The sequence below is a fragment of the Acanthaster planci genome, linkage group LG11 (assembly GCF_054643075.1).
Source record: "Acanthaster planci isolate LZ-2023a linkage group LG11, COTS_SCS, whole genome shotgun sequence".
Taxonomy (NCBI): Eukaryota; Metazoa; Echinodermata; class Asteroidea; order Valvatida; family Acanthasteridae; genus Acanthaster; species Acanthaster planci.
In genome coordinates, this window is record NC_141787.1 from 6,111,987 (window position 1) to 6,125,325 (window position 13,339).

Sequence of the window (13,339 nt, forward strand, 5' to 3'; positions counted from 1 at the left end):
CAGCACGCCCTCAAGGCCGCATTTGTCGTATGGGCCTACATGTAATGTGTTATACTGGTACCCCCATAAGAACATACGCAACATTATAACATTATAATACACTGAATAATATTTTCACTTGTACATAAGGCAGTGGCTTAGCACATTCTTGTTTGGTTGGCGCGGCCCTTTTTTCATCTGAGTTCTCTCGCTCTATGACACTGCAGTATGCGTGTATGTGTACACATGTACTAGTAGAACCGATTTATAGAACGTGTAGTATAATTTGTTGGTACGATAGGCCAAGGCCTAAACTCTGTTTCCATGCTTCACTAGGATTGCCGACATGGTCCGCAGTATTATACAGTATTACATGTACATGTACACGAACGGTAGGCCTTCAGTTGCACACATTCGTTCTTTGACCTTTCGACTGTCCAGCCGCTCCATTTCCAGAGATTTGACTAAGCACTTGAGAAGAGTATACCAAGTTGGCACAGGTGGTGAGTCCGTCTATCCATATCACACTGATAAAAATGCGATCCGGCGGTAAACGAATCATACTTGCCTTTAACATCTGACCCTCAAGTCTAATTGAGTCCGTAAATGCATGGAGTCGAGCCGCGTTCGACTACATACTGCCATCAACTAGACTCAGCTTCCAAAGCATGGAAAATGTCAAGCTCTAAGCGTGCCGGTGTACGTAACAGCGTGCCTCAGCATTGTAGCATAATATAAAGCCACGATCTGAGTGAGGAGATTGAAAAGTGGAAGTGATTGCGCCGGCATATGATATAGTGGCCAGTGAGATATGATTCACAATTAAATGGATTTTTAGTATTTTTCTTTCGCTTGCTTCACAATAGGAAACGCCAGTTGTGAAAGGTGCCTCATTTCCTCCCCTTATATAGTGCTTTAACGTTTGTTTAAGGGAAACGTACCCGTACATGACCGTTCGTAATACATAATGTTACATGTAAATATGATAATACTTGTGGCAAGCTTGCCAGGCTACGTGGCCATTTTCCTGTAGACGCCTCGTTATTGTTGGGTGAGGATATTTGCGTGGCTGCTCGCCATTATAATAAAGCGAGGCGTATGCATTGTACTAGGCCTACGTTATAATAATGCTTCATCGTAGGGCCTACAGACGTACCGCATACCTTGTATGTATGTATTACGTAATGTACCGGAAGATCATGGACTATGGACTTGTTTTTTTGACGGAGTGCTTACCCACGTATATATTACAGGCTTTGACTTTGGCCCGAGATGAGCCTCTCTCTTTATTTTCAGTAATGTTTATGAGCAGACTAGTGATCCCTTTTTAATTTTAAGTACAAATTGCTTTATGTTATTTCGGGATTCTTATATAGGCCTATATATGTCATTGACATCGGCAGGCCTCATTAACATAAAGATGAACCAGAATGCTTATATCATATTTTATATTGCTGAGAAATAATCCTGGCGATTTAGCAGTGGTCATTTGAACTGGCAAAGCAGCACTATAAGTAATCCATTTGTAACTCTGTTTACACGTAGAGCTGGTGTGTCGGTTGGGAAAGTATCATAGGCAATTGAAACTTCACAAATTGTTTCATAATATTTTTTAACTCCGGCGTGCTTCATTTAACAGGTTCGAACAGAGCACGTCGTTGGCCAAGCCAATTTGACCAAGTTGGCGTTCATTTTGTCCCTGTAAGCTCATATACTAAGATTACTTGTATTTCGAAGTCGAACGCGGTATAGTGATATGATATGAAGAATGTACGCATGTTGTCACGTATAAAACTTTTTATCACGTTATACAAGATGGAATTGCAAAAAACAAACAGTTATTGAGTTGCAGAGGAAATCCAAGTGGGATGGAAATTTGTGTTATATCCTATACCTAAAACACGCAACTTTTATATTTTTAGTAACTATGGAGCATCACGAGCTTCTCGGGAGGTTGTATGATGAGGGAATGACCAACTATGGTACTAGTGAAGCGAAAAGAAAGGTTGAATTCGCTGTCAAAAAAACTGGTTTGACTGTGAAGCAAGTAAAGGTAATAAATAATTGTCTACCACGTGTAGAAATATGTTTTCAACAACGTGAGTGCACATTGTTTAAAATCGCTAGATTGTGTACACATTGCACCCAACATAGGATAGGCCTATGTAGGCCCTACATGTAGTTTCATGTGGTTTGGGCAAAATCAAGGGATGTTCAAGTTGTAATAGAAGAAACTTCTTTGTTGTTAGAAGGACCGTCCTGTAGGCTAGGGATTATGAAATCGGACATCACCATGAAGTTGCACCTGTTAACCCTAACAGACCTTAATTCTCCAATTTCAATCTAACTTTACACACACCCCATGGGGTTAGGGTGAATAAAAGTCGTACCTCGTCCATTCTTTTAATTTGTGGTTGGAATTGGACCGTATTTTGCACGGAACCTGCATTTTACTATTCCTGTTGTGTTAAATGTATACAAAAGATGACTAACACATGGCCGTGTTTAAAATGTTTATCAACTTCTTAGCGGTGGATAGATAACAAAAGAAGGCAGCAACATCGAAAGGAGGAGAACCAGAGACCCATTCGCAGAAGGCGGCAAAGTGGATATAACGTCTTTATGAAGAAGTACATCTGCTCTAAAGGTATGCGCACAGAGAAAAGAACAGGCGATATTGAAGTAAATTGGTCAGATCGCCCATTAGGATTTAGAAAGATAAGTTGACTTTTTTGAAGCGAAAGTTGGCAAAACGACGCTATTAGCTAAAGTCTGATCAGATGGGGTTATAAAGTAAAACTGAGTGTTTTCAAATTCCGGAATGTGTTCACTTTGCATATTTGAAGTAGTTAGTCCCAAGGCCGAGTGACCGTCTGTTTATAATTATACGTGGCGCGAAGTGGTAGTCTGCTAACGATCCATGGCGGCCTAAAGGGAAAACTTGCATCTTTATTGGTTGGCAGACGGTAGAATTGACATGTGATAATGTATTAATACAAGGTGGTACAGCTCCCAACAAGGCAATGGTGTTGCAGCAAGGGGCAGAAGAGTGGAGACGGATGGCGGAAGAAGAAAAGCAGGAGTACAAGGATGTTGCTGCAGAAGAAAACAAGACCATGCCCAACGTCGTACAGCTCGGCGAGTCGGGGTTTAGAGTTTTCGCCAACAAACTTTGCAAAGAAGTAACTGATATGGTGAGTTGGTGAATCTTAATTCACCGAAAGGCTCATTAAGTTGTCCCTAATTAGAAAACGAATTAAATTTATGAACAGTGCGAAGGGATTGTCTAATAACGACAGCTTGCCAAAGTCTGAGTGTTCCCCCCGCAGCCTCTGCCTAATACTAAACTGTAAATTTTGATGTACAGTGCTCAAGGGTTGAGGGTGTAGAATGGGTCTTGGTTTGCAGCAATGTAAGCATAGGAGCTTCTGCAGTCTGTGGTAGTGAGACTGGTGTGAATCTGGCAACTTCCACCTGTTTTGCCGACCAGTTATGCTCTGCAAGTGGGTACGATGAAGGTATGCAATATCTTTATTCGTGTAAGTAGTGAGTGCACACACTTATATACCATAATTGGCGACCTACATAATTATTGGTCAAGCTAAGCAGCCCCATCTCACTTCATTCGACGAAAGGTAGCCACATGACCGTGTGCACTCTTTTAAACTTTGTTAGTGATAAATGAACAGCTGTTGGCATTGATGAGAAATAAAACAAGCTCAATTATTAAACATTATTTTAACCGTGAATAATTTGCACACAATGCAACTCAAGAGAACTTGAGACAAGTTTGCATATATAAACAATGCAAATGGGTAACCAAAAAGTCTCGACTAGATCATTACTGGTGTACAGAAAAAGGACACATATAATAATGATTAAAACAAAAAGCATTATTCAAGACGTACACATCAACACACTGACTGTATACACTTGTATAAAAATATGATTGAGCTTGAAAAACATTGACTGGTTTCTTTTTTGCGTTGTTCGTTTACTGCATCTAGTTACCATATCCAGTAGCGTGACCCCAGCAGAATACTCCTCTAAGCTGAGATTCAAGGTACAGGAGATATTCAACAGAAAATACAGTAAGTTTGCTTTTCATTCAGAAACCAGCATAGCCGAATATATAGTGGTCACCTTGTTGGCGTATTACAAATGTATATGAGCAAGCAACGACAAACAGTACGTGCTAAATTGAATGCTACAATATTCACATTTGCCAGTAGCAACGTTCGAAAACCCTGTGGCAATCCATACGTCGAGTTTGTATTTTTGGAACGGGATACACAACTGTCAGTGTGTCTACAAATACCTCCAGGAGAAGCAACCGGAAAGAACAAACCTATGAGCTATCAACAGCTGGAGGCAGGGCAAATTCACAGCACAGGCCTCCCGCCCAATGTGAAGTTGAAAAGGCCAAGTGCGTATGGCAAAGAGACTCTTCAGAAAATTATCGACGCGGAATCTGCTATAGAGTTCACAGGTAAGGTACATAAATTACGTAATGTTTAGGGAGGGTAAGTTACAGAGGGCAGTAGTGGATTGACAGGATTCACAAGCCACTCTTCTTTCCACCTTTCCATAATGTCAGTGTCTACCCAGACGTCAACCCTCGCCCAGTCATGAACTCCTGACCCGCTGGCAACTCCTGCCGGGCAATGATCTCCAGTGTGGGTTTTAACCTTGTCTCAGCAATACAGTCTCGCTGTCCCCAGCCGTCAACTGTCCCACTGTCACCTTCAGCCCAGACTCGGCAACTTCTACCCTGCTGTCAACTCCCGTGATCGTAAATCATTCAAACGGGCCACTTGTCAACTTTGGCCATGTTGTCAACTACTCCTAGTTAGGTCTGTTTTTTAGTAAGGGTTGCGACTTCAGAGTCTCAATTGTTGGAACCGAAGTAGATTATGCATCAGTGATCACGGACAGTTCGCACGCAAAAGCTGCATATGCTGTACTGCATACATAATGAACAGTCGTTTTAGTTCCGAAGTGTGAAGTTGGTGCTACTCTCTCTACACGCAGATCACCTCCTAGTCATCTGTCAACTACTGCCCAGCATTTTGTCAACCCTGCATCGTAATGTACCTTGCATGCCTTCAAATCAAACCCTTGGATATGTTTGCTGAAATGATGAAAAAGCTATATTGGGGTTCACCTTCCCTCTTAATTTGCACCCGGAACCACTACAGCTCCAGCTTTCCGATCTTACATTACAAATCACTTTGTACATAGTACTTGTTTTTTAGGCATGACAGATGGGATAAAGCATTTCAACGGCATTGATTTTGCACATTGCATGTGTTAAAGTTTACGTAATGTAGTTTGATAACTTTTTTTTTTACACATTGCAATTTCGCTAATGCTTACCTAGGCCTAATGTTTATTAATAGATGGGTATTCACTTTCAAAACCACCAGTTTGGGATGTAATTTCTGTACAGAGTTCAGGCCTGTAGTTTGTTAAAAAAAAAGGATCCAATTTCCACTGTAAGAAATTTGGATTTTTTTGGAGGGGGATAACGCCACAATCCGAAGAATCGAATCTGCTTCTGTCACCTTTCTCACTACTAAACTTCAGGAGAATTTATAGGGAGCGCGCAACGTCATAATGTCAATTTTCATTTGAATCCAATTAGGGTACTTGTCTAGCGTTAAAACAATATTTTTAATCATTGTCGGAGTGAGTATTAAATAAGCCTACTCTCTAACTCAAAGCAGCAGCAAGCGCCTCCTTATTTTCTCTGATCCATTCATCAAACGACTTTGCTGACGGCATGAGCTTTCTTCCCAGCTCTATATCCTTGTACTCTTCATACTGTGGGTCTGCAGGGCCAGCCAGGATGAACTTATACCAGTTCACCAGATCTTCTATTCCAGCCCTATGCTTGTATTTTTCCCTGGTCTGGTCCAGTGTGAACTAGGACGAGAAAAAAATAAAAGACAGAGAGAGAGGTAAGGTGTGCCGGAGGTCGGAAGTTCAAATCCCGCCCCAGCCAGTTTGTGTGTTCATCTTCAGTCAGATCGTTCATCTGCGAAGTTAGGCGTACACGGAGAGCCTCTATCCTGAAAACTTTGAAAAGATTAGTCTAGTGGTCTTAAAATAAATACTCGGCTCGCACTTTTACCTCAGCATTCCTAACAGTCTTCCCCATTGGTTGTAGGTGCGTGTTCATTATGTCCGCGATTTCCCCTACTGTCAGTCTGTCTGTTGCCAAGGTAATGTCTTTGTTGATGTACTCATCTCTGTGGGTGATGATGTGGCGCACAGCTTCGCCCAGGTAGCTGATGTTGATCAAGCTGTAGGCCTGCTCCCCCGTCGGAATTTCTTGAAACAGGTACAAAAAGCAATGACCGGTGTTTGAATAAGGAAATTCGGAGACAGCATGGCGTTATAATGGAAAGGACCACTTGACCTGAAGATATCACTGATTGAAGGCATCCGAGTTCAACACGTGAAATCGCAATGTCTCTGTTCGTCCTTTAATTTTCAGGAATGAATTAAGACACTAGAGGGCTTGCATGAATGCTATCTTGGAGGCCAAAGCTTTTGTTTCCCTCAGTAACAAAAGAATTGCACTGCAAAATGGCGACCATGGAAAGCCTCTATTGCTTGGACATTACAGTAACGGATGGAAGGCCTCTAGATCTTTGTCACGGTTAGCATTCATTTGCATGCTGGAGGGAGGTAGAAAATCTGTATAATTCAAACCGTTTACGCAATAGTTTGACATCGTAATGAACATAAAACCAACACTTCAATGGTATGAATGCATCAGACGGAATGAAATCAGACCTCTCACACTTACCCAAGTTGTAAACGTCATCTTCGACTTTTTGTGGCTTAAGAACGCTTAAATAGTTTTCATAAAAGTCTGGGAGTGTGATGGCAGTCAGTGGTAGCCCCTTCTCCTTGAAATACTCGGCAATCCTCGCTTTGCTGTCGCTCCAAGGCACAGCCGCTCCAGTAATCTTCTCGCAGTTCGGTAAGGTGGTGAACATCAAGTGTGGAAGGCCCACCGCCATGCAAGCGTTGGCCACGTTCATACCGTACTGGTACTCGTCCTTTGCGGCCTCCTCTTGGACCATCTTCACAGGAGGCCGCGTCACCAGAAAGCAACAGTCCGCCCCTTGCAGAATAGGGATCAGGCTCTCTGTCTGGGCGAGCTCAGCCTGGACCAGTTGGCAGCCCGCCGCTCGTAAGGCAAGCGACTTCGGGGAGGTGGGGTTTCGCGTGACGGCGCGGACATGGAAGTTGTCTGGTTGCTCTAAGAGAGCGCGGACAACGGAACCGCCCTGTTGTCCCGTCGCTCCAAACACTGTCACAACTTTTTTCATTGTGCTAAAAGTATAGTTGAAACCAAACTTTTTGATCAGTATCAGAAGCGAAGGGGGGTGGGGGTATCTGTAGCTCACACCCCTTTTTACTTTCTCTATTAGTCCTTTCAGGCTACCAGGCTGCAATTTGTGGTTTAATTTTGATGATTGGGACCAGAAAAATATGAACTACAATGAAGTTGTTAAGAAAATCCAAGACGATAATTCTGAGCTTGGGATGATAAAAATGACCCTGTCAGTGAACATGCTGTAACCTTTAGGGATTCCAGTTGAAGTAAAACAATGAAGTGAACATCACGACAATATAGCCCTAATAAGAGACACAAGGTGCTGCTCAAAATTAGATGTCCACATCATAGCCCTTGACGAAACCTGTAATTCTGTCGAACACAGAAACAGCGATCGTTGACTTAACAGCCTTACCTTTGCAGCTAACAACTCGGTAACTTCCCGGGCTTCAATTTCTCGTCGACAAGAGCTCGGAAAGGATTGTATTTAGTGCTGTAGCACAGAGCTAAACAAAAATGAGGCTTATAGATGACCCCGGGTTTGTACTTTAGACTTGCTTTCATGCGTTGTTGATCCCACATATCTGATAATGTCTGCCCAGCCCACTGGTGAGATATCATTCAAATAGCCACAGTGTTGTCGTGTAGTGTGCCTTTGTCAGTGCCGTCTGGATGGCATCATTTTTTTCAGCTTCTAAAGAAATTGCGTCTCTCTTGTTGTGATCACCGATGCAGTGAACATTTTGCTACCTTTCTGTTTGTGTAAATGACGTAACTAACTGTCCTGTTTATTGACTGAAGTGCCAGTTTCTCACAGTACAGCTATTTATGGGAACGTATCTACTTTTAACAAGTTGTTTAACACTTAATCGTAGCCATGCTACCAGAAGAGTGCCTGTTTCCCTCACTTCAGTGCCAGCGGCTGTTTCCTTGTAACTGTAGGCTGGAGCAATTGAGCAGTGGTGTAAATCCGTGCCGGCGGGCCCAGCCTACCCTGAAATCATGGGGGCGTGGAAATTCGAAGGGATTAGGGCACATGGCTTGATATTAAAAGTAGTCGGGGTATTTTCGTCTGTGTTCGTTTTGGCTTTTAGAAGATCTGAAAACAACTTCCGCATTTTTTTTCCATGCCACCAAACGTGTCATCGGTGTGTTGTTACAGTCCAAGTTAGACTTATAGAATCCCAACAAAGATGGGACTCTGATATCTGGGATATCTGAATGATATATGAGCCTTTACCTCATTTGTTTAGAACGGTTTACTTGAAATTCTAAATGTTCACAAAACTGCACCTTGCAATATGCTTAGACCCACAAGGTTTCCTAAAGGTTTTCATACATTGAAGAAGAGTAGTGCACAAAAGGTGCATCCAAATTTCAAACCATAGAATTAATCGTCCTGTCTTGATGTGGTAATTCTTTGATATAGGCTTGCATGTAGTACTATTGTGAGGAAGGTGTAATACAACAATGATATGGCGTAGCCGTAAAAAATCAGCAAGATTTTGATTTTTTAAATGACCGTCACACTCGGTATAAACTTTGATGTTCCAAACGGAGCCAAGCATTTCAGTACCTATATGCATGGGATTGGTGCTCAGCTGTACGTGGGGATAACAAAGTTCATTCAGCTAGTTCAAGAATTGACAAGCTTAGGATTATTTTACACTTAATTCTCTCTGGAATGGAGATAATTTTTTTTCATGTAGTCTTGTTAACGACGGGCAACTTACGCAGTTAAGCCAATTTACCTTTGAGCCTATGGGGTCGGAGTTCATGTGTGTTTCACCGATAAGGCAACTCTGTAGCTGATGGCAAACTACCATGTTTGACTGCAAAAAAGGGTTGAATGTATTCTGAAAGGTCATTTGTGACGGCCGTCGAAAGAGAAAAGTTGACTAGTTTGATATACGAGCCCGAAATAACCAAGCCTAATTCTTTGCTTCAGTGACGCTTGGAATGGCTTCCCAAAACTAGTTGTAATTTAATTCGCAATATGATAATGTCTGAATTGTATGGACAAGTGAAACTAAATTTTAGTGTTGGGCCTAAGCCCCAAATTCTCATCTCTTCGGCTTTTGCCGCGGTCATTTATGATTGTAGGGAATTATGTTTACTGTTACATCGTGGGCTTAATCTCTGTGAGTAAGTGTTTATTATGAGCCGGTGGTGAGAGTGATATCACCACCACTTAATTATGCTTCAAATTTAAATAGAACAACTGTACAACACCCACGTTGCCTAAGGAGGCGTCTTCGAAAATACCCAACAAACAGCTGAAAATGAGAGCCCAGTGGGCTAACTTTACCAACAAGCGAAACAACCAAGCACCCAAGAAGGTCAACACGGTGCCAGCAATTCTGCATCTGCCGCTCTACTCCATGGCCTAGAAAAGATGTTTAGCTCAATATCTGTTACACTTGCCTATTCTCGGGCCCTTTCTTGGATTCTTAATTTCTAACCTTATGAATAATGTCAAGTATCTATGACTGACAGGAGCGGGCCAAAGTAATAAGTTTCAACGCTCTAGTTGACTAAACATAGTTCACACAAACTACAACCAATTGGCCGGTTCCGCACTCCGAGATTGAGAAATTATCTGGTTACCCAAGACACTATGTAAACAATCCGCAGCAGTCATCAGAAAGACAAATGCTACCATGCATTTTTTTTAAATAGAGGCACATGTAGGAAGTTTGCCTTGTTCCGCTAAATCTTTCCCGCTTTCCCAATAGCGCCCGACAGAAAGGCCCTTTTTTCAGCACGGGTGGCCGTGTGCGACCATGCATTCGGCGCCACAGTTTGTGATGGCAGAATTCGTATTCCGTGCATTTGTATTGATTGATTTTCATTTTAATTTATCAGGGTATGCCAATCAGTTATCGAAGAACTGTTCTCCCTGGGGGTCCTGGGTTCTATTTGGTTCCAGGTTATTATTTAGCCAGCAAGAGTGCATGTCAAGGGAGCTACTCCAGTATTTATTGGGACCTTCAATTCACCTCAATCGGCTACGGAATACTAAATCCAATATACATGAAACTGCCCTCAGTAAAATCCCCAAACAGGCGTCGGTACAGCTAATGGGTGACTTTACTGTCTTGCATCCATGTGCCAGCGCGTGATTTAACACAGTGGGCATTATCACCTCTCAGCGGGCATTATCAAATATTGTACACGGTCACGGTCTTTTTTGGCAATAGAGCCTGAAAGTTGACCCCTGATGGTGCACGTCCAGAACCCTTGGATAGGAAAAATAACGAGCAAAGATTTTAGAATTTGTACTATTTTTCATGCAGTTACTTCTTAAATAAATCCAACTCAGTAAAGGGGCTTTGGAAAATATTTGCTAGTATATCAATTTATTGGAACAGAAAAAAATCACCTGACGTTGAAGAGAAACATCCTTCCAAAAATTGACCCATCACTTCCGAAACTCTAAAATACATGAAGAACAGTGCAATTAAAGAGTCTTGTACGCAGATGAACATTTACGGTTTGAACTTTTATGGTATCCCGTCGGTAAAAGCCGAAATAAAACTGATGAAAATATGTACACAACCTTGTAATTAATAAGTAATAAACTTAAAGCAATATTCTACTTCAGTTACGAAAGATTATAATCTTTTATCTATACTTTGCTGACAACAACTGTGCGCTGTCAACTCAACGGAATCTGGAACCCATCCACTGCAAGTAGGTAAATCTATGCAACGTTGTGCAATGCCGTTTTTACGTAAGCACGGGCAGTGAAAACAAACGTTCATGAATATTAATCTACTGCAATAGTTTTGTAGGGTCATTCTGTAAAATTAGGGATCCAATGTTTTTCGTGTCCCTGTAACATCTGACATGTGATTTTGTAAGTTTAGTGCGTATTTTCTAATCCCAAGAGTGATGAACTAATGCAAATTTCATGAAATACAAATACTTTTTCCATGTCGAATAACACAGATCAAGTATAACAGGGACACCATAAATGTCACAGAGAACATGGACCCCGAATTTATAGAATGACCCATATGAAAAGTTATTTTCGTTATGACATTTAAGTGACCTGCCAAAGATAATTAGAACCAAGTCACTGGCCATTCTTTTTACAGGTTCTTGAAACGAGCCCATTCTTTTCTGAAATAGCGGAATGGGTAAGTGCGGAACCAGTCAATTCCGGTATAGTTCACGTTCAATTAAAAGGCCCTAAAATTCGCACTTGTTTTCTACTTTTGCTCTGCCTAACACGGGAGATACAAAGTTGGAACGTTCTTGCAGTTTACAAGAAGCTCCTATATTTCCGCAGAGTTAGGTTAAATTTGCAAGTATTTCACAAGTAAATGCCAGGAAGGTCGAAACTAGTCCAACATGCCTTTAAATGTATAACACCCCATAACAATATCCAAAACCTCCACAATAGAGGGCGCTCTTGGGAACCGCAAACACATATGGAAACATTGAAATAAAGGATCATTCCAGATTAATTTCTTGTGCATTGACCAATTCGTGATTTATTATATTAAAATGCTTCAAACAACATTAAAAAAAAAGAAATTTAGGCATGGAACCCAAACAGTTTGGCACCACCCCATTTGGCATATAACATTAATAAGATGGACCAGGTAAGTGATTAATTAAAAACGGCTTCTTTTGAATATCTTAGCCATTATATGAATGATCAGGACCCATAATTTTGTAGGCAGCCCAAAGCGGTCACTGAATCCCCCAGACGGCCATCTGACTGTGCCAAATACAAAACTAATAAAAAGCTTGCTAGCAATTGTTCATCAAATCCGCTCTGGTATCAATACTTACAATGGTAAACATGCCAATCACCACCTTTGAATTCGGCACAGAAAACTCGCCGCAGTAGCTTCATTCGGCACAAAGGTATTGCAAGTTCAGATTTCCTAATGTGACGCCCGTGGATTGAATGTCTTACTCTAACTTTCAAGGTGAGATATTCATAGTCTGGTTCCGTGACCAAATATTCCCTGACGACTCCTGATAAATCTTAGGTCAGGTATCATCCATATAACAAACAGATCATGACGCGGGTCACATGTCACAAGAACGTGTCAAGTGTCATTGTATATATATCTCCAAGGGTCACAAGGGTCACTAGGTGGATTCTATGTTTAGATTTACATTGGGGCTGTTAATGTTGGTTGTCACTTTGAAAACATGCTAGTGACTTAAAAAGTCAGGGCGCAACAGTGTGTTGCATGTGAACAACAAGCAAAAGAAAAATATATATCTCATTGTGCGTACAGACACGGCTGGAAATACCCGAACATCAATGATACTTTTCAAATGTGGACAGGACAATTAAATGAGAAATCTTTCGGCTTTTTAAAAATTTCCCTGCGACGAGGCACCGTGTCCAACTTAACAGCCAACGCAGCACCTTGTGCTCAAATTGTCTCAGACTTATTTGTGGATAAAGCGATCCCTATTCAATGTCTTTTTCATTTTTTCAGCATAAATCAGACGGAAACCTTCGTAGGAAGACTTCTCAGTATGTTTTGGGGGAAAGTGTCCTTTTTGGGGCGTGGTCTGCAGTGGGGGGCACTGAATTCAACAATATTCAACAATACGGAAATACATCGGCGATACCAAAAATACACGGGAAATCCCCGCTGTGCATGCTTGAATCACCGTGACTCACTCATCCAGGGCCTTCATAGCACAACAAGTGGGCGTAAACAGTGTAAATAATGACACGTGGCCAGCCTTTCCCGACCCATGCTCGTTCCTGTCAATCACAAGGGCTTATCCAGGGCTCTAGGTCAACACACTATCTGTTTACAGTGCTGGGGCCAACCAAAAGCTTCCAGACACATTAGCAAGCATTCCAGACATTGGCCTGATGCATTTTCCAAAGGGGGAAGTAGTATTTTAGAGAGGAGTAGGTATTGCGTGCATTATCATAATATAGCAGTGTTTTGTGCAGAAACATATGGGAATGGATATGGACCCCCCCGTTTCAGTCACTGCCAGGGCGATACCAGGATTACCAAG

The 13,339-nt window shown here is 41.8% G+C and overlaps 2 protein-coding genes across 5 annotated transcripts; one reads left to right on the plus strand and one right to left on the minus strand.

Moving 5' to 3' along the window:
- Nucleotides 1-16: 16 nt before the first annotated feature.
- LOC110990095 (uncharacterized) lies at nt 17-5,701 on the plus strand. 4 transcript variants are annotated; one of them, XM_022254924.2, is made up of 9 exons: nt 116-482; nt 1,619-1,680; nt 1,902-2,032; nt 2,509-2,626; nt 2,980-3,173; nt 3,347-3,497; nt 3,987-4,070; nt 4,304-4,468; nt 4,577-5,701. In XM_022254924.2, exons 3-9 carry the CDS (start codon nt 1,907-1,909, stop codon nt 4,609-4,611), a joined length of 873 nt encoding a protein of 290 aa, XP_022110616.2. In that variant the 5' UTR covers nt 116-482; nt 1,619-1,680; nt 1,902-1,906; the 3' UTR covers nt 4,612-5,701. The 4 variants fall into 4 exon arrangements, with proteins under 4 accessions (XP_022110614.2, XP_022110616.2, XP_022110618.2 ...); XM_022254922.2 differs by lacking the exon at nt 1,619-1,680 and having other exon boundaries at nt 17-213; XM_022254923.2 differs by lacking the exon at nt 1,619-1,680 and having other exon boundaries at nt 118-482.
- Nucleotides 5,451-8,072, minus strand: LOC110990094 (nmrA-like family domain-containing protein 1). The gene is made up of 4 exons (XM_022254921.2): nt 7,746-8,072; nt 6,794-7,326; nt 6,113-6,312; nt 5,451-5,904 (listed from the first exon to the last, which is right to left on the minus strand). The coding sequence occupies exons 2-4, from the start codon at nt 7,320-7,322 to the stop codon at nt 5,692-5,694; spliced, it is 942 nt and encodes a 313-aa protein (XP_022110613.1). The 5' UTR covers nt 7,323-7,326; nt 7,746-8,072; the 3' UTR covers nt 5,451-5,691.
- Between the last annotated feature and the right edge of the window lie 5,267 nt (nt 8,073-13,339).